The sequence below is a fragment of the Abrus precatorius genome, unplaced genomic scaffold (genome assembly GCF_003935025.1).
Source record: "Abrus precatorius isolate BTA unplaced genomic scaffold, Abrus_2018 Scaffold6, whole genome shotgun sequence".
In the NCBI taxonomy this organism is placed as follows: domain Eukaryota; kingdom Viridiplantae; phylum Streptophyta; class Magnoliopsida; order Fabales; family Fabaceae; genus Abrus; species Abrus precatorius.
Genome location: NW_020874406.1, coordinates 9,031,408 through 9,051,645, shown reverse-complemented (window position 1 = coordinate 9,051,645; position 20,238 = coordinate 9,031,408). Strand labels below are relative to the sequence as shown.

General features: G+C 28.8%; 1 protein-coding gene across 2 annotated transcripts; it reads right to left on the bottom strand.

Moving 5' to 3' along the window:
- Nucleotides 1-456: 456 nt before the first annotated feature.
- On the bottom strand, nucleotides 457-4,090 carry LOC113869354 (probable zinc metallopeptidase EGY3, chloroplastic). Of its 2 annotated transcripts, XR_003505475.1 has the most exons (7): nucleotides 3,392-3,919; nucleotides 3,101-3,298; nucleotides 2,641-2,865; nucleotides 1,867-2,105; nucleotides 1,516-1,670; nucleotides 697-1,115; nucleotides 640-654 (listed from the first exon to the last, which is right to left on the bottom strand). XR_003505475.1 is itself a non-coding variant. In XM_027505644.1 (6 exons), exons 1-6 carry the CDS (start codon nucleotides 3,887-3,889, stop codon nucleotides 760-762), a joined length of 1,671 nt encoding a protein of 556 aa, XP_027361445.1. In that variant the 5' UTR covers nucleotides 3,890-4,090; the 3' UTR covers nucleotides 457-759. The 2 variants fall into 2 exon arrangements, 1 of the variants encoding a protein (XP_027361445.1); XM_027505644.1 differs by having other exon boundaries at nucleotides 457-1,115; nucleotides 3,392-4,090.
- Nucleotides 4,091-20,238: the final 16,148 nt, after the last annotated feature.

Sequence of the window (20,238 nt, the reverse complement as noted above, 5' to 3'; positions counted from 1 at the left end):
TAAATCATTTCTTGTAACATCATTCTTTCAATAAAAAATCAGTTCGATTGCCATTCTTCCATTGGAGACCCTACAATTCTTAGCTTTCCTTCGTGTTCTGAGTATCACCTAGATTAGCTACAACAAATTGCACCTTAGACACACACAAATTGGAGTCGTGTTGACTACAACTAGACGCATGTTGGGTAGGAAAAGCTATTCGGTAAGCACGAAAGAACAGAAAACGAGAATTATGGGTAAAGGAGCGAAACAAAGGAAGAGTAGATGATTTAACTGTCACTGCGAATGACATAATTTCATCCCCCTCAAACATAAACAAAATTAACGCAAGTAAAATATTTATATGGAATATGCTTATAGTAACGTATTTTTGTGCATAAGTTTTCGTACCGCATTCTATACTCATGCCATAAACTATGTTCTCCCATTATTTAAATAAAATGTGATCACTCATTAAAATAGTAATATGCATTCTTATTTTCTCAAGTGGAGGAGGGGCAAGAAATGCTTGGGGAGAGCTTGTGATTTCCACTATAGTTTCTACGTTTAGGAAACACAGCTATGATTACAATGAATTCTTGATTGTTATGATTACATTATGACACGGAAACACAGCTCTATCTTCACGTGAGAAGCGAAGGGGATATTCTAGTTCTAGTGAAAAGACGTAAAATGAAAATACATAATTATAGATACCTAGTGAGATGTGAAATACATGTACATCATGATCATGATCATGTGCAAACACATCATTTACATTTACATTTCACCCCTGAAAAATGGAGCACTGAGGAATGAAGTGGAGAATGTCCCTCCGCTATTAGGGAAAAGTGTGAGAAAACAGATGAGGCCAAGGACAACGCCCCAAGCAAATCTGCTTTCCCCAATAGGGGTGATCTCATCTTTTGCGGGTATTTCTTCGCCGCCCCGAAAGAAGGTTGCAAACAATCCCCATGCCAAGCACAGGACACTACCACTGAGGCCACCAATACCAAGTAACAACGAAGTGGCAAAAGATAAGAGCGTAGCAGTGCTTCTGCCAAACATGGCTTGAGCAATGCGACCACCTTCTAGCCTCCCACATGGCAACAAGTTCAAAGAAGTCACCACCATTCCTGCATCAGCATCAAATTGTTTGGGCATCTTACATCCATAATTGGGTCAATTTCTCACCCAATAAAATATAATATAGAATCAAAATATGCTACTATCATTATTCACCTACAAGTTTAGGCCAAGGCAATGGCTAAAATTTGGCAAGGAAAAACTTGTAAAAAGTCAATGGTGTTACTTATACACTGGCAACAGAAGCGTTCTAGATGGTAAGGTTACAAATAATTGCTAGTTTCCTACAAGTGAAAACTGATGAATAATTGCTAATTTTAACAATTGCCATAACTTGTATCAAATTCAGCTTCAGTCAAACAAGTAATATGGATTTTTTAAAAATTATTAGATGATTTTTTTCATTTTTCAGAAAGGAGGGACAAAGTCAGGAAATCTAAACAAACCCACCTAAAAGCCCAGCAAATGCAAGCGGGTCAACAGGAACTCCAACACCTTCCACAGCATAAGGCAATACATTTCCAAGATCATCCGCGTAAGGCCCAATAACTAATTGGATGAAAGAAAGCAAGGGATTGTTGTAGAAAAATTGAGGTCGTATGTACCTGCAAAAGGAATAAGTAGTACAAGGTGATGATCACGAGAAATGATGTCCATCCAGCATTTAACCCTTATTATGTTCACGTAAATATTAATCAAGCTTACTTTCCTTTACTTTTCTTTTTGACAAAAGAAACACACACACACACATTAATAGGAAAGAGTAGTGCTTCTCAAGGAGGTATTATATACAGCACTTACAATGCATTATCGCCCCCATTAAAGCTTCCATCAGCCACAAATGCAGCAACAACAAGCACTAATGAAGTTAAATATGCACTAGCAGTACGGGCTACAGGAATATCAAAAAGAGCTTTCTTGCTTGGAAGGAGTGATTCATAATTATTCATCACTCCTAAGCACCCTGTCCAATTAGATGGCACCAGGAAAGAAGGGCTGAGTTTGACACCATAACGAGCTGCCGTTAACCTGGTGGCTATCTGCACAATCAAAAGAGTACAGCCATATAACAAAATGTTAACCCGGTGGCTGTCTGTACGAAATGAGCATGATACAAACAACAAACAACAAACAACAACCACCAACATGGATCACACAATCATGCGTATAATACAGTCGCAAAAACAGTGTCCACAAAAGTTTATGAGATAATTGGCATGAATACGCAAACATAAACACATACACCAGTCTGTTGTTTGGAGATTTGTCTTTTTAGAGAATGTTTGTTTATTTTTAAAAAGAGTTTTCTCTTTTTAAAAACAAAAAAATATACTAATTTTTTATTTTTCTTTAAAATTCTTTTTAAAAATAAAACAAATATGCTCTTAAATCACTAAAAACCCCAAACATAGGAAATTGTGCAACTGCTATTCTGCCTCTTAAAGATGACAAGGGCTGAATTTTCTATAAAATTGCAATAAAACTTTTTCAGATTATCATTAAGGGCACGCAAATCAGAACTTATAATATGGAATAGACTGCCATATATGGTAGGAATATTGAAATTTAACTTACCTCAGAAACTCCCAGAATAGATAAGAATCCACCAAATAGAGGCACAACATTAGCTAGATAGTCGTCAAATGTAGCATCAGGTTTCCGGAAGAAGCCACTCATCAAAGCAACTGTTCCAAAGGTAGTAACGGCTAATGCAATTGCACTAAAATAGCCCAAAGGATTACTCAACTTAGTTGACTCAAATTGGAGATCCATTTCTGCTTTGGGTTGCACCACACAAGCCTGAATAAAGATACATTAATGATTCACAAAAGTGGAAGACTGAGCAAAGCACTCAAAGCATGTTCCTCCGCAGACCCTTTCATTGCTTAAATTAAGAGATTTAAGTGATCCAATGCAGTTGGCTCAATTTTGTAATTTTGCCGTTTTATAGAAGTGGAAAACTGACATAGAAACCAAGAATTTAGATATTGATGTGGTGAGTGCTAGATATGATCTGAAATGGATAGGGACGTACCTGTTTGGTAATGTCATTCGTTTTTTCTTCCATGAACCAGACCACAACCTCCCGGCCAGCTGCATCAGAGAGTTTCTTCTCCAACTTGGGAATGACTTCATCAATGGGTCTCCTGAGATTGCCAATGAAAATGCCTCCATCTCCAAATCTCCGAACATCCGTTGCGAAGAAGGTGTCAAACCCAAAGCAACTCTTTAACTGAAGGAATAAGGCCAAAGTATTGAAGTCCAACAAAAGAATAGGAGCATAAAATTAATAGAAATATTGAAACGACATGATAAAGGAAGTGACCTTGTTGAGATCAAGAGCCTTGAAAGTTTCCTCAGCCTTTTGCAGCCTCTCCTTTTCCCTGAGCAAGTTATCACGCGCTAAGTTGTTGAAAAGAGCGAAGAAGGGGTTGCTGTTGTTGGTTTCCCTGTCGAGGTCCTTGAGCTTCCGATCAGCTCTCTTCTTCTCGAGTTTGATGGCGGCTTCGATAGAAGGGTTGCCCATGAACTTCTTGAACTCCTCGTCCGTCTTCCAATCCACTTCCTGTTGGGCCTCAGAATCAGAATCGTCATTGTTGGGATTCTCAGGAGGAGGGGTAGTAGCAGTAGGAGAGGAGTGAGTTTCTTGGTCGTCTTTGAGGGAGGAACTGCACCTCAGGGAAGCGCGTTTGGAACAGAGAGAAAAAGAGAGGGTGTGGTAGTTTGAAATTGAATGAAGCGGGAATAGGAAGTTAGTGGTCTTTCTGTCAGTGTTGAGAAAAGCAGTGAATGAGGAAAGAGCGGAAAGAGTTGCCATTGCCATTGGAAGATACCATGATGGAAATGGAATGGAACGAGAGAGAGAGAGTATTGATGTTGAAGAAGGGAAATCCAGAAGGTTTGAGAAGTTAACAGTGTCCAAGTGAAAGTGACAGACCCCACCTCACACTCCCATCGTCCGCCGTGTGGTTTTCGGATTCCGATGGAGACGCTCCATACGTTGTTTTTCGATTCCGGATAAGGTGCTTTTTATTGCTGCCAGCTGCCCTCCTTCTTTTCTTATTTTCCTTCGTTTAAACATTTTTTTTTCTTCTTTCTCACTCTTTTTTTTCAACCAAACAAATCATAAAAATAATCCTCGTGTTAATAATCCAAATTGCATGTATTAGGTATTTCAATTTTTTAATTTGTTTAGGGTTTTAAAGACTAAATTAAAAAAAAATCTATTACACTAATGAACTATTGTCGAAAAAAATGTTATTGGGATAGATAAAAATAGGAAGAAGAAAATAAAAGTAAAAACTTTTTTACTTGTTTTTATAAGTAAAAATTATTTATAATAATAATAAACTTATTTTAACTCAAAAAAATTGTTATAATGTATTTTATTAATAAAAAAATTTTAAAAAATGTTTACTTGTTCCCTTCTCTCACTTTCTTTTAAATTGGATTTTTAATTGGACCCCACGTGCTATAATAATTCCCTCTTTTATGTATATGTGTGTATGTATACGTATATATTCCTACTTCTAAACACAGGTTTCAACCGTTCCCCTTATTTTTTTTCCCCACCATCCAAGTAGACTTTAAGTTATTTGAGGTCCAAATTATTTTGACCTCAATGCTTCAATCGAGTGTGACCACCTCTCAATGTTTATACCATTAATAGAATTAAAAACATAGATATACGTTCATGCATTTACATACTTTGTTTAGCATGTTTTATTGTGATAAAAATATTAAATTAGTGGTTATCTATTTTAAAATTCAATTATAAACAATTGAATTAAATTAATTTTAAGTCATCAAATATAACCGAAATATGCTTATAGATTAATTTAAATTATGTGTTTATGTTTAAATATGCATTTTTGTCAAAAACTGATAAAATTAATTTTTTTAACCGTCAATAGTTATGGAGCTATGAACACACTGTGCATGGTCCTCAAAACATAAAGCATAGTACAATGTGCTATACATTAAGATTGTGTAAATTCTTGAGCTGATCAAACCTCGATTCAACTAATTTAACAATCCAAGTAAGAACGGGTGTAGAGTGAAATTGAAGTTAAAATTTTTGTCTATATATCCGGCTGAAATAGAACCTTGATTAAACCATCCCAACTCAACCCATGAACTCCATAACATGAAAATCAACATGAGTCAAAGTCTGAGACTTTTCTAAAGGATTATCAAAATGAGGTACCTGTGAAGCTTAAATCTCTTAAGTGTCAGTTAGGCTAGAGACAAAATCCTTAATTATTTTGAATGCTTATACATTCAACGGTGGTGTTAATTGAATAAGCCTGATTATGTAAACCAAGCTTCATAAGAGAGTGTGCTTTCTATGAACATGGGCTAGTTAAAATAAATCAATTGTTTCCATGAGAATGTCATCCATTATTGAATCTCCTATCTCCATGTGTATCTCGCAATTTACAAAGTGGAAGCTTTTCCAGTCTTCTGATAAGATACAGGATTCTGTAGGCAACAGACGGGTGATCTATTTAACTTTTCTATATTGTTTCTCCAAGAAGCTAAAATGCTCATGTATGATGCTTTGAAGGTCTTCAGACTCCGAAACTGCTTTGGTTGATAGACTTTTACCTTCATTTTTATGAAACTTTCTGTCTTTTTCTACGTAGTCAAACGATACTTGCTTTCTCATCCATAGGGTCCTTCTATTTCTTCGGCACAAAGAAGTCGTCTCAACTATCCCTTGTAGTGTGGCTTTTTTCGCACGTCTAAATCTCATAACATTTGAGTTCACCAGTAGCTTTCTCATATAGTCTCTAACAAGTTTTTGGGACAAAGTCAGAAGAGGTGTTACCTGGCCTTTTCGACTTTTTAGGCGACACACTGTTCCATCAAATAAAATAATGCTAATTAAAATACACGCTGATTTTTTTAAAAGGTGAATACATTATATTTTTTTTAGATATATATAATTTAAGGAATTTTTCTAAGTAATATTGTACAAGATGAAAATTTATATAAAGTAAACTTTCATAAAAAATGGTAGTATTTAATATTATAAACTTATTATATATAACCTTTTATCCTTTTGCAATATTGCACAGGTTAACTTACACTTTCTTCTCTTCTTAAATATAAATGTGACGCACTTACACTTTAATTCTTTTTAATATAAAATAGACTTCTTAATGGGAGTGAAGAATTATAAACCTATGAATATTTTAAATATATACTTTTTTCTTAAAATAAAAAGAAAAACTATAATTTAAGCATCTTGAGGAAATAAAATGTAATTTAATACTTTTTCCCTTTCTGATCTCAGTGAAAATTTTGAACCTGCATTGGTTAATGGTTGTTGCCATTCTGATCCTCTGCTGTACTGCTGCCTGTTCTCTTTTGAGCTTATCAAATATGGTTTGGTTCCTGTATCAACCTGTTAGCTTAATGAGAGAGCTTGCTTAATTTATAGATGATAATGAAATTGTTGTTGCATATATTATACACTAACACTAATGTGATATGAGTACGAATTTGCTGCTGTTGTTTCCAAAATGTATTGTGGTTGCATAAAGGAATCCCTTACCTTTGATCTTCTCAATCTGGGGAGTGTGAATGTCTGAAGCATGTCCACAAGAGTTGAGCTGTGGCTTTCAAACGGTAAAACCTTGTCCCCAACATCATGGTTAGTAAAATGATCAGGCACAGCTACTGTTTTCAGTGAATCATTTTGTTGAGTTGCCTGTGTCCCTGCAGTTATTTCATGCACATAATATCGATCACTGTTATGCTCTTCGTCCCAGCTTGAGAACTCGTGGTTATCATCTGTGGGAATGAACTTGTATAATAGCGATCTTAGGACCCCTGTAGCATGTAAGAATCTTTTCCTTATCTTGTGTAAATCACATTTGATCGACCACTTTAGATTCTTTGCTGAATAAAGGTGGGGAATGCTGCTACTGTCAGAGCTGAAGTTCTTGAACATGTAACTTCTTTCAGTGAGGTAATTTTGCAATGAAAAAGGTTCTTGATTGTGTTGGAGATGTTCTTTTAGCTGTTTTGCAGATGGTCGCTTGTAAGTATCCATTGGAAAGACCAAAAAGTGGTAAAAGAGAAAAGATGTTTAAACCGTGAATATGTGACTTTTTGAAGAAAGATGAAGAGCACGAGTGGAAACTAATGGAACATTCGTGTCTTTGACAATGGGCTCACAGTAGAGTTGGAGTGCCAATAAATTTGAAATGGTGGAAGGGTGGAGCGTAAGAGGGAGGGTAAAGCAAAGGGTTGGTAGAGTGGGAAGAGACATTCATATACAGCAAATATTTTATTTGACCGGTAAACAGAAAGCTAAAGGTTGGCTTCATGGTAATCGATTGGTGGTGCCAACATGTTTGATGTATGCAATCTCTTTTATTGCACTTTGTTCCTTCCAGCTTATGAGCTGCATATACTACAGGACATTCTAATTCTAATGGCTTTCCCTTTTCACTTTTGGATGTTGTGTCAATCTTTTCGTATTTGGTTTCGTAGATGAGGAAGGCCCTTTTATTATTCTGCCATGTCCTTTTCTATTTCCTTTTCTAAAATCAGAAAATAAATATGGAATTGATCATGTGGGTGGGTCTTTGACTGGGCAATAGTCATATAACTTTTTTACTTTATTCCTTTGGCAAAAGCAAGAATGATATAAGTTATAGGCATGGGGAAGTCATGTTTAGGCATCCAATACATTGTTTCCTGACTTGTTAAGGAGAGTTTAGGTTTAGCCTTCAAAGGCGGGCAAAGTGCATTATTTTAAAAACTAAAAAAATGGCACATTCCCAAACCTCTTTATCATAAATCATAATAGTGTTCTTGGTAAGCAATTATTATTTCGGAAAAAAGTTGATAGGTACATTGCTGTGTCAGTACAAGCAAGCTCACGTCAACAAATAGCCCAATTCAGCTTTTTTAAAATATAATAATAAAGTTATTTGAAGTTCCGGAAAAAAAATATATCTGAAAATCGCCTTTGGTAACCTTTTTGCTGCTAGAGGTACCATTTTGCGTTAGCCTTAAGATAATGCTTGTCCTTCTATGCAGTTGAATACATCTCAGTATTCAGCTGCTTCTGACATCTGAAGCTGAAACTATAATCATTCACTACAACCTGAATTGGCTGTTTTATGGTACAGTCATTGGCATGCCCGACCCTCATCTTCTCCTCTAATTCTGTGTTCATTTCTGTCATAAAAGATAATCACTATCTATTCGTCTTCATCATTTTAGTATATGTTTAGTTCACCAGTAATCACTCATGACAGATTATGCTTTTAACCAGTTGAAGTCCCTTTAAGAATATATTATTAATCAAAGCTAAACTATATCAAATGGGATTAATGGTACATAATAGAGAGTCCATCATGTCCAAGAGTTTTCTAGTGAAATTGAGCACATTAATTTTTGTTTAAAGTTTCAGCTCAAGAGCATCTCAATTTTGTTCATGGGGAATCATCTCATGGTTCTACCACTTTTCTTGTGGTATCTTTCATCATTATCTAACTGGTTTGTACAATTAGTCTTTTTTTTGCACTTACATGTATCATTCCTGATTCTTAACAGCAATAAGTGTCTGATATTCTTATTCATAATGAGATGGAACTGCAATCACAGGAAGTGCACAGCAATGCACAGAAATTATCACAAAGTTTCGTACTATTGGATATTAGTTTGCCAATTGCCACGAACTCTACTAGTAACTCGTGATCATTTACAGTCGCCACAGCCTGTGATCAAAAGATTCAAAACGCAAAGCAATAATGAGAAATTGAGTACCTCTGCGTGCCCAATGAGATGCAAACTTCAAACAACAAAGGGAATTCAGAATTAAGTATTGGGAGCCACGGTACTTATGGCATGTTTGTAGCATATGAATCTTATTCTCATCGCTAGTTTGACTGAAAGTATATATTTTTTCCTTTCTTTCACTAAAATATATATAATACTCCTAACAAATGTGCTGTTAAGAAAAAACACTGAACTGATATAAGAAATTTTGATTCTTTTAGAAAAATGCTAATTCAAATCTCATGAAACAGTTTAGATTATATAATTTCAACAAAAAATCAAAAGATAAAATTCAGAACTGATAAACATAACAAAAATTATAACGATAAAACACAATTTTTAGATAATAAAATAAGTATAATAATTTTATAAATAGATACTTATATGATTGGTACGATAATTTTATAAGGTTATAGATGTGTATACAATATTAGTTTTTAAATTAAATTAATTTTTAAATTAATTTTAAATTTAATAAAAAATTATTTTATCTTTCTTGCTTAGAAATATCCTCCTTAAAAAAGGTTAAGATGTATGTATTTGTTGAGAGTAAAGTAAAATTATTTTAAAATAATATTTCTTTTACAAGATAATATTTTAGAGTAAATTCAACTTAAATTTTTTATTTGTCGTTGAGATTTGACACTTAAAATGAAGATAAGTTAAGATAAAATAACATTTTCGTTCATCTATGTGCAGATAGTAAAGATTTTTATTTTTCAGTTTTATTATTTTAATTTTTTAATTCAATTTGATGTAATTAGCTTATTAAATGACATGTCCAACTCTCGACCCCTTGGCCCATAATAACGGTAAGCCACAGTATATGCCGAAAGTCTTTACAAAATGCACTGTAAATTATTGTCCAAAATAGCTGCACCGTATGTTTATAAAATTAAGGAAATTTATAAGTCAATTGAGTATGATAAATATTCTTAAAATTTTTACAAAATATTTATTTGTTAAAAGTCGTATGGTTTAAGTGCACTAAGGAACTGTGTATGTGTCTTTTTTAAAGAGTACTTTTTTTATTTAAAAAATATGTTCATAAAATTTATAATAATTATGTAAGTTATTTTTAAGAAAAATCATTTACTTGTTGTTTCTTTACATGTTAAAAATAATTTTTGAAAAAAATATAAAAATTACATCATAAGATTATTTTTTATTTACGATTGAACAACCATGTTTTTTTTTTTTTTAATTCTTTTAATTTTCTCAAAAATTAACAAAAAATATTTTTTCTATTGGTAATCTAATCAAACAATTGCTGAGATCCCATCTTCCCTTTACAAATATGAACATTGACTTTAATTTTTCATATCAGATACCAAGTTTTAACGTTATTTTTTTATGATAATTATGTAATTTTTTATAAATACTTTAAATACATTAACAATTTAATTAAAATATATTAACAATGAAACAAAATTTTCTATTATTAGTTTATCATATAATATTATAAAATTAAAAAACTAATTTTTATAATAATTATTTCAAAATTATATTTATAATATTTTTTAAATTAACTATGTTTATATTCTTAAATAAATGCATTCTTATATTATAAATTAAATTTTATCTTAACTAATAATTCTTTTTTATAAATTATTCATTTTATGATTGAGTGATTTTTTTTATGAATATTTTATTGTATTATTTCCCCTATATTAGGCTATAAAGTTGCTTATTATTTTTTATAAAATTATATGATTGAATATAATTATAAATTATTGCCTTATAATAGTTACTTTAAATAAATCATATCTAAATGAAAATATTTAATTAATTAAAATTTTTAAAATGTTTCTTAAATTATAAATAGTGGAATAATGTTAAATAATTGTAGTGGATAAAATATTTTATATGTGTAAAACAAAAATTAAAAAATTATATTTTGGATATATATATTAGTTTGTTTGGTTGCAATTGATTAGTAATAAACAATACTACTAAGTAATATTTAACTTTTATTCAATTTATTTATCAATATATTAATTTAGTAATATTCTCTAACTAAAAATATGATAAATATTTTTATCAATTAAAATTAATTTTTACTCAAAATTAATATACAAATTTACTTAACATATTATCATTTATTTAAATTTAACTTAACTAATTAAATAAAGTATAATTAATTCAGAAATATAAAACAATTAAAATTTATTTAAATAAATTTAACTAAAATAAATAATTAAATATATTTTATATTCTTATTAAAATTATCAAATTAAATTTATTTAGATATTTTAAAATAATAAATATTAAAAAATTTCATAAAAAATATTACTAACTTAATAAGTTCTCTCATATTTTTTTTCAAATGATATTTCAAATATTCTAAAATAATTTTTTACATATGCATCTCAACCACTATTTATATACAAATTTTGTTTGGATAAAATAAAGTAGCTTCATCAATTTCAATTTATTTAGAGTATAATCATATGTCAGAATCTCATAACCACTTTTATCCTTATAATATACAAAATTTACAAAGATAATAGCACGTGACATAATAGAGAATTTTATTTATATAAGAGACAAATAGTTTTATATAACGTGACAAAAGAATAAGTTTCATTTCATATGTTAAGATAAAACTCTATAGAGTTATGACATGTATTATCTTTTGAAATTTCATATGTGGTAGAGATAAAAATTTATTTCAAAAATAATAAAATTTCACATTTATCAAGTATAAACTTGTGACATGATAAAATAATTTTAAACAAAAATAATTATTTTTAAAAACATTAATTTAATATTTTATTTTTTAAAAATATTAAAAAAAACACTTCAAACTTTTATAGCTATTATCACTTTTAAATTTCAATCAAATTATGACTTCTAAATTTCCAGCAATACTGTCACTTCTTTATTATTACTCAAATCAACATTACTTTTCTAAAAAAAAGGGATTTAATTTTACTCTTTACAAACGTGAATTGTAAGTTTTCAACCTTCAAAATTTTATATCAACAATAATATAGGTAAGCAAAATCACTATATTTATCATGGAAGATTTTTTTAGCACATTTCAAAATCTATATTCTTGAATTTAATGAACCAATTAATTTCTTTTTCTTAAGTGACTTCCATCAAATTTAGAAGCATTACTGGTTTTTTCAATAAGCTCAAGGAGACCATTATTGAGAGAGAAGTGAGGATTGAATTTTTTTAAAATAATGTAAGAAAAATAAAATTTTTCTAGGTTATAATTATACTGAATTTGAATAAAGAAATTTTTATATGATTAAGATGAATTTTACCTTTTTTCGCTTGAAAAATATAAGAGAAAAGTTCAATATTTCTTCTTAAAAAATTTTCATTCTTGTATATTTTGGGTGATTTCATGATCCTTCCTTCTTTTATAAAAAGTTAAATAAAAATATCTTTTTCAGAAGCTTTTAAATATTATGGACCATTGATCAAAATTGGATGGTTAAAAATAAAATACTATAAACCAGTGATACAAGTTACATTTAAGAAAGGATATATTGGTATTTCTCTTCATCGTTATGTTCCTATTCTTCATCGTCTTCTTTTTATCTTCTTGCTTTCCTTTTTCAACATTAATAATAAAACTTTTTATCCAAAAAAACTATGAAAAAACACTAAAAACAATTGAAAAATGTAGGAATTTTAGAATCTAATTTTTTCAAACTTCGTTCGAGATTTAAGTTGAACAGATCTCAAAAAGTTATATAAAATAAACATATAATTTGCATAAATCTAAGTTTTATGTCAAAAATTATGCACTTTCAAAGTTTATGACGTTAAAAACAACACCATTAAAAAATTTTCGCTATTTTTTACATTGGTTTTGTGATGGAACTAATGTAAAAAGTAGTTCTTTTAAAAAAAAACTTTCTACATTGATTTTTTGAAACAACCGATGTAAAAAGTAATATTTTTTATTTTGCTACTTTTTACATTAGTTCTCTAAAATAACATATGTAGAAAGTATATTTAATAAAAAAAAAATACTACTTTCTACATTATTTTCTCATATAACCAATGTAAAAAATAATGTTTAAAAAACAAAAATTTTCTACATCAATTCTACGAGAGAACTAATGTAGAAAATTTTTATTTTTATGTCTTCTCCATTCTTCATCTTCTCTTCTTTGATGGTTATGGGTGAAAATCGATATACATAGAGTCATTCAAATTGCAAACTAATAGTTGATGAACAGAGACGAAACAAGAATGACGTAGCAAGTTAAAGTATGATACAAAGTAGCATTTCTTCTCTAATGTCTATATTTTTCAAATGACTTTTCATTTTCTCTAAGCAGAATAAATAAGACAGGATGAATAATGTTGGTTATTAATGTTTTGGAATGCCATGAAACCAAGAACTTGCATTACTTCGAAAGGGAGGACCATAGAATATAAAAGTTTACAATTTACTGTTTTACCCTTTATGACTAACAACAGAAGCAAGTTATTCATTTGGTTTTTTTCTTTTTTCTATTTCAATCCTAGCCATCGATTTAATGTACAATATAATCAATGGTCTTAATTCTTTTAAAATTTGCTTATACAATAGTTTTACTTTTACAATTTTACTAATTTTACAAATAAAGGAAGGACGGTAGAATCACCCATATATTTTGACTAAAATTAGTGTGATTATAAGATTCTACTTTTTTGACAAGTTTTTGTGAAATATAAGAGAACTAAAAAAATACTAGTTTTAGAAAGAAAAAAAATAACATTTGAGGAGATTTGATAGATTTTACACTTAAAAGTGTCAAAATTGGTTGAAAAGAGAGGTGAATTTTAATATTCTTTCTTTTTTTGCAAAAAGTAAAAATAATATTTTTTAATAAAGTAAAATTAACTTTGAACTGTCGATATTTGTAAATAAAAAATAAATTGCTAAAATTTATTGGTGAAAAGGTTAAAAATCAAGAGTAGTAGATGACTATATTGGGTAATAAGATATTAACGAAGGGTAAATAAGTAAATTATTACTTCTCATTCGTCTCTTTCCTCTTTGTCTCAATGCAACTCTTCTATTTTCATTTCTCTTCATTCCTTTCAACCTCCTCCATTTCTAATTTTTTTCCTTATTGAAACTTTGAAATTGGTTGGATAAAATTAACTAAGGTTTGATAGTGATATAGATTTTTTTGAAAAAAAAAAAAACTCTGAAATTAGATGAAATCTCACTCGAAAATGAGTTTTCCTAATTATCATTGTCCACTTCATTAGATATTTCTTTATCTTCCTTCTTTATCCTGCTCCCAACAATGATTTTGTTCAGTTTGTTTATTTATTCTGCAATTTGGTTACGAAACTTTGTTTTTTTTGGAGAAGAAGAAAGCTTTTGTTGCTAATGCCAAAATTGGAACTCAACATATGGCCTTTCCTCGTTCTCCTCCGTGGGTTCCTCCACAATTTTCTTTGAATCACATACACTGCCTTATCAATTGAAACTGGATTTCAATCTATATAGCAAAAAAACACACTGAGATATGGCCGAAAAAATCTCAGTGAAAAGGGAAAGACCTCCGACAAAGTCAAGAAGAAGATGAAACGTGGTTGAGAAAAAGTAAAAATAGAGAAAACATAAAAATATATATATTTTTAAAAATGCAATTTTCTATACTAGTTCTCTCAGAAAACTTATGCAGAAAGTATTTAAAAAAAAAATACTTTATACATTAGTTATATGGAGAGAACTGATGTAGAAAGTTATTTTTTTTACACAGTTATTTCTACATCGATTCTCTTAGAAAAATGATGCAGAATGTATTTTTTTTAAATACAACTTTCTACATTAGTTTTTTAGAGAGAACTAATATAGAAAATTATTATTTTTTTGCATAACTATTTCTACATCGATTCTCTTAGTTCTTTTTTTTTTTTAAATATACTTTCTAAATTGGTCTAACTCAAATGATGGTCAAAGTAATACCCAGAAATGCACGATCAAATTTTGATACTCCCTCCAGTTTTTTCTTATAAAAAATAAAATAAAATATTTTTTTGTCTTTATTATAAAAAATAAATAATAAATTCAAGATGTATTAACTATTATATTTTTAATATTTTTTATTAATAATTAAATATATAAATTATTAACTATATCACTTAATATTATAAATATTTTTAGAATAAAATTTATATTTATAAAAAACATAATTAATTTAATTACTTTCCTTAATCTTAATAATTTAGTCTTTTATTTTTTTTTTTTATAGGCAAAACAAATCTTATTAAAAAGAGTTCAAGGGGAACTCAAAACTCATATACACAAAAAATTACTTACTTAGAAAAATAAAAAGTAAAAATATACTTATGCAAAATTAAGACAGATGCAATTTAGTCTTTTATTTTTTATAAAAAAATGAAAAATAATAATTTATAATATACTTTTACAATTATACATGATCTGATCCACGTTTATGATAATCTTTATGATGACCTTTGAGCCCAAACAATCAAGAAATGTTATAAATGCATTTTTAACTTCATTTATTGAAAATTTGAAATAAATGTGAAAGATAAGGGAGGTATATAAGATGGGTACATAAATTTGAAGGCTTTGTTGTTCCGTTTTTTTAATTATTATTTACAAAAACCTATTAGACTACAATATCTGCCCTATGTATGAAAAAATGCAAACATTGTAAGATTTTATTTTATTTTTTGAGTTTGAAGCGTTATATATTAACATGGGTGGGGAATTTCAATTAATGTTAGTATTTATTGCGTGAATGATAAAATAGTTAAAATTATCTGTGACCAATCCCAATTAAAGGTGGAGGAACCATCATCTTTTGAAGAAGATAAGAGAAAGTAAAGTTGAATTTGACAGAAAAATTCTTTCTCTTTAAATTGAATAATATATCGTGGATACTTTGCAGAATGATTCTTGTTTTATTGCCATTGGATATTATAAAGGGAATGTAAAAGTAACTTTTCATTTATATTGTTATTTCAATCCCACAAAAAAGCAACGAAGAAAAGGAGGCACCAAAAATTCAAAATTGTTTAGATTTGTTAGAGCACTGAACAGTGTTTATGTCAAAAACTAGTAACAGTAGAACAAGCCATAATATACAACAATACTGTTGTTGTCTTAGTAGAACTGATGCGAAATTGTTATTATTTTTTTAATGTTATTATTTTTAATATAGTAAACTTTGAAGTGCATATACAAAGGAATTTTCTAATTTTTAACACAGAAATTATAGATAAGTTTTAATTGTCTATTTCTAATAAAATTGGAAGTTGTTCCAATATGTTAAATATAACAGTGACTTGGTACCTATAAAGTAACTCTTACAAATGATTAATAAACAATGTATAGAATAGAAGACATTCCATACATAAATATTAAATTAGATTAAATAGAAAGTGAAAGAAAACATGTCGTTTTATTAGTTTAAATTTATAATTTTTCTGTGTTAAAAATTTATCATTAATAAATCTTTAATAGTGTTAATGAGATGACAATAAAAGAGGAAGAAAAGGAAGAAGACGATGAAGGAGAAACATAAACAAGATTTTAAAATTCTAATATTTTATAAATTTTTGTGTTATATTTTTTTGGGTAAAGATTCTATCATTTGTAAATTCTTTACGCGATAATAATGAAAGAGGGAGAAAAACAAATAAAAAGAAAAAGAGAATGATAAGGACAAAGAAGAAAAAAAAAATCAAGAAATTGAAAACTGATATTCAAAAGAACCGATTGCATAATTATTATATTATTGATTTCGGAATATGTATATTTTGTGGTAACTGTATTGAGTATTGTCTAATAAATTATATATGAATGACTAATGAAAAATATAAACTTTCAACTTATAATTGTCATGAATTGAAAAGGAAGAAGAATATGAAATTATCAATGTATCTTTTCATAAATCTAACTTAAATAACTGATTTTCTGTAATACATTTTTAACCATCCGATTAAAATTAACGGTTTATAATATTTGATAACTTTTTAAAAGTTATCTTTACCTTACTTTTTACAAAAAAAAAAAATAAAGGATATTAGAATCCACTTAAAAGAGATATTTTAACATGCTTTCTTAAATATTTGTCAAAAATTAATTTACTTCAAAGAAAGTTAAAGTATTTCAATTACAAAAGAATTTAAATTTAAGTGATAAAGACGATTGAAAAGATGACAAATTTATGTCAAAAAATTCAAATGCATTTGGAATAGTTACCGATAGTTATTACAGCAAAAAATCAAGATACGGTAAAAAGATTGTAAATGACATACAAGAACAGTTATAAAAAAATGTGTTTTGAGCAATTATAATTTAAATTTACAATTTTTTTAGGCATATCATGTAATTATAAATCAAATTTTATTTTATTGTTTAAAGGTTACAACACATAAATACTTGCATTTATTAAAACATCTAAAATACTAAAATTCTACGCACTAATTAGATTCGGTCACTATGAGATCAACGAGATCAACATATTAGCGTTAATTGTCTTTAGAAATCACATGTTCAAGTTTGTATTTCGGCAATTTATTTATGTATATCTTTTAGTCCTACAAGTCTTATCGAATTACAGAACTTTCTGGTCTTCTAAAGGCTTGGTTGGTTCAACCATAACATTAATGATGGATATATTGCCAGGAAACAAGTCCATACTTTATATGGGATGAGAGGGCTTAGGGAAGGAAGAGTGAACTAATTTTGACTCCAGAAATTAATATAATGTTTTCTAACTTAGCCACTTTCTCATGCATCTTTTCACAAGCAACAAACCCCAACTGCATTCATAATCATAAAAATCGTATTAATTCCTTGTAAGAAGAAACGCGTGAATATACAAAGGGGATACTGAGTTAGACTGCACTTGCTAGAGAAGCAAAAACCGAATAATAAATGAAAAGCTTTTTCCATTTCCAGATGCCATGCTGACCCTTAACTTTTCTCTTTCCATCTTTAAACCATCGAACCCCACCAGCAGCAACCATCTACTCAATGCGAAAAGAACTGTCCCCCATTTGGGTCCTCTCATTGCTTCAAGCTGCTAATATTGGCCTTCACTTATTGGAGAAAAAGATAACCATGATTATTGTCAAATCTTATCAATTTAAGGCTCATATACAATCCCCACGCCTTAGTGCCAACGGCATTGCCTCGTGTGAGTATGGCCTTCCTCTTTAAGCATGCCAATGCTTATCATTTCATTAGCCACATCAAAATCATTGTGACATATTTTGCATTACTTATTTGCTAGTTGCTACCACAAGTTGGTGCATTTCATGATTGTTAATAAAATAAGAGGCAGTCACGGAGACACTTAACAAATCCTATTCTTTAAAGAAATATGGATCGATCAAAAATTGCACAGGAAGTTATGAGTTATGACCCGCATATGTAAAAGTCGTGTATCTATTCCACTAACAGATACCATGTTTTTGCACTCGAACCTACTTTTGTACCCATTGTAGTTTGACAAATCCCAAGCAACTTTATTAGATCCCAAGAGTGTTCCTGATCCTACAAACGGTCACATTCAAAATTATCGTGTTTTGTCCAATATTATGGTAATTTAGCATCGCAAACATTTCAACCCTAAATTTGGATAGGGTATGATTGGGAAGGGATTTTTGAAAGAGAAAGAAAGAAACATTAATTTTAAATTAAAAAATTATTAATTATTTATTTTTTATAATAATAAATATAAAATTAATATGTTAATATATGAATTTATATTTTTTTATTTTAAAAATATTAATTTTAAATATATTTAAATATAAATTTTACTCTCTCTTCTCTTTTTCAATCTCTTTTCCAAACAACCCCTAAAAAAATCTGGATTAGTGGTAAATTTAACAAATTAAATTGAAGAATCTAGGTAATGTTAGAATGCGAACTGCAAAATGTGCTATAAAAGTGTACATTGGATTGTTAAATTCAACGAATTGAAACACATCAATTAAATCAAATTTTTAATATAATTATGTCTAATTTTGCAATCGAATACACACATACAGAATTTGAAAAAACTTCTCTACTTATCCAATATAACTGATATTTTGAATTCAGAGGGTGTTATTAATTTTCTTATGATAAATTTATGAATGTTTTTCATAATTTTTAAATCATGTTTTCAAAACGGAAATGACTAAATCAATAATTCGAACAGAATCGATTTAATTTAAATTTGTTAAATAAAATCTGAATTTAACCAAATGCGACTAACCCATTTATATACATCCTTATATATTACATAGCCATAGGTCTTACATGTGTTAGTATACTTTAAATATTGAATTATGTATATTAATCTAAAACTTAAATTATTTTACTTTCTTTATATATATATATATATATATATATATATATATATATATATATAACTGTTTACGGTGAATTTTTAATAAATAAATAAATTTTAAAATAATTTGAGATTGAATTTTAAATCTTCTTTTATTGAATTTTTTTTATAATGTGTTAATAATGATATGGTTAAATTAATGTCTTAATAAAGGCAAAATTACAGAACTAAACACAAAACTTTAAACAGTAATCAACATAAAATTGTTGATCTATTGATAATTAGGTCTAACTAATGTAAAATTTTAGAGATGCAAAGATTTTGAGTGCAAGTATTTTAATGTAAAAGTCGTAATTTAAAACTATGAAATGAAATACTATTTTTATAAACAAAACAATATAACTGCCTAAAAATACATTGTTATCCAACGTAATTGTTTAAAAAAGTCTTATTGTAATCACTATCACGTTTCATCTATAATTGATAAGCTTATATTTTGCAGTATTTTTATAAATTATTTTTATACGTTTGACCATTATTTGATGAGGCTTTTGCACTGATTTATTTATTATTTGCCTCATGGGGTGCTTCAATGACATGCACGGCCGTGCATGGCTATGCTTCATATTTGGTGATTCAGATTTAAATATTTTTTAGAATTTTGAGAATTATATCTAAGGAGCAAGTGAACTTGCAAAAAAGGAGAATATTGGCTAGGCTGACTTATGATAACTCTTAGAGCCATTTGAGAGTAGAGATCACAAGATAAGATGTAGGATACCTCTCTAGAGTCTGAGCAAGTGATTGAGAGCGCTTTTTGGAAATAATAACCCATCTCATCTCTTTTTTCATTATGATTCCTCTAGTTTGCTTGTATATTTTGAATGAACATAAATTTCTTTACATTTGCTTACTTTGTTCATATTATTATGAGTTGTTAAATTTATGACTAGGCTATGGTAGATCTTTTGCAAAAATTTATGTGAATTTTATGTTTAATAAAAATTTCAGTTTTCTTTTCTTAATTAGTTTTTATTCTAGCAAGTTTATGCCTAAATGTTCAGAATTGATGACTCTTAACATATCATAATTA

Excerpts from the sequence above, each read along its gene's own strand:
- LOC113869354 (XM_027505644.1), bottom strand. The coding sequence starts at position 3,889 with ATGGCAATGGCAACTCTTTCCGCTCTTTCCTCATTCACTGCTTTTCTC. Across the intron at positions 2,866-3,100 it reads CGAATGACATTACCAAACAG|GCTTGTGTGGTGCAACCCAA; the intron begins GTACGTCCCTAT and ends ATCTTTATTCAG. Across the intron at positions 1,116-1,515 it reads TGCATTTGCTGGGCTTTTAG|GAATGGTGGTGACTTCTTTG; the intron begins GTGGGTTTGTTT and ends ATGCTGATGCAG.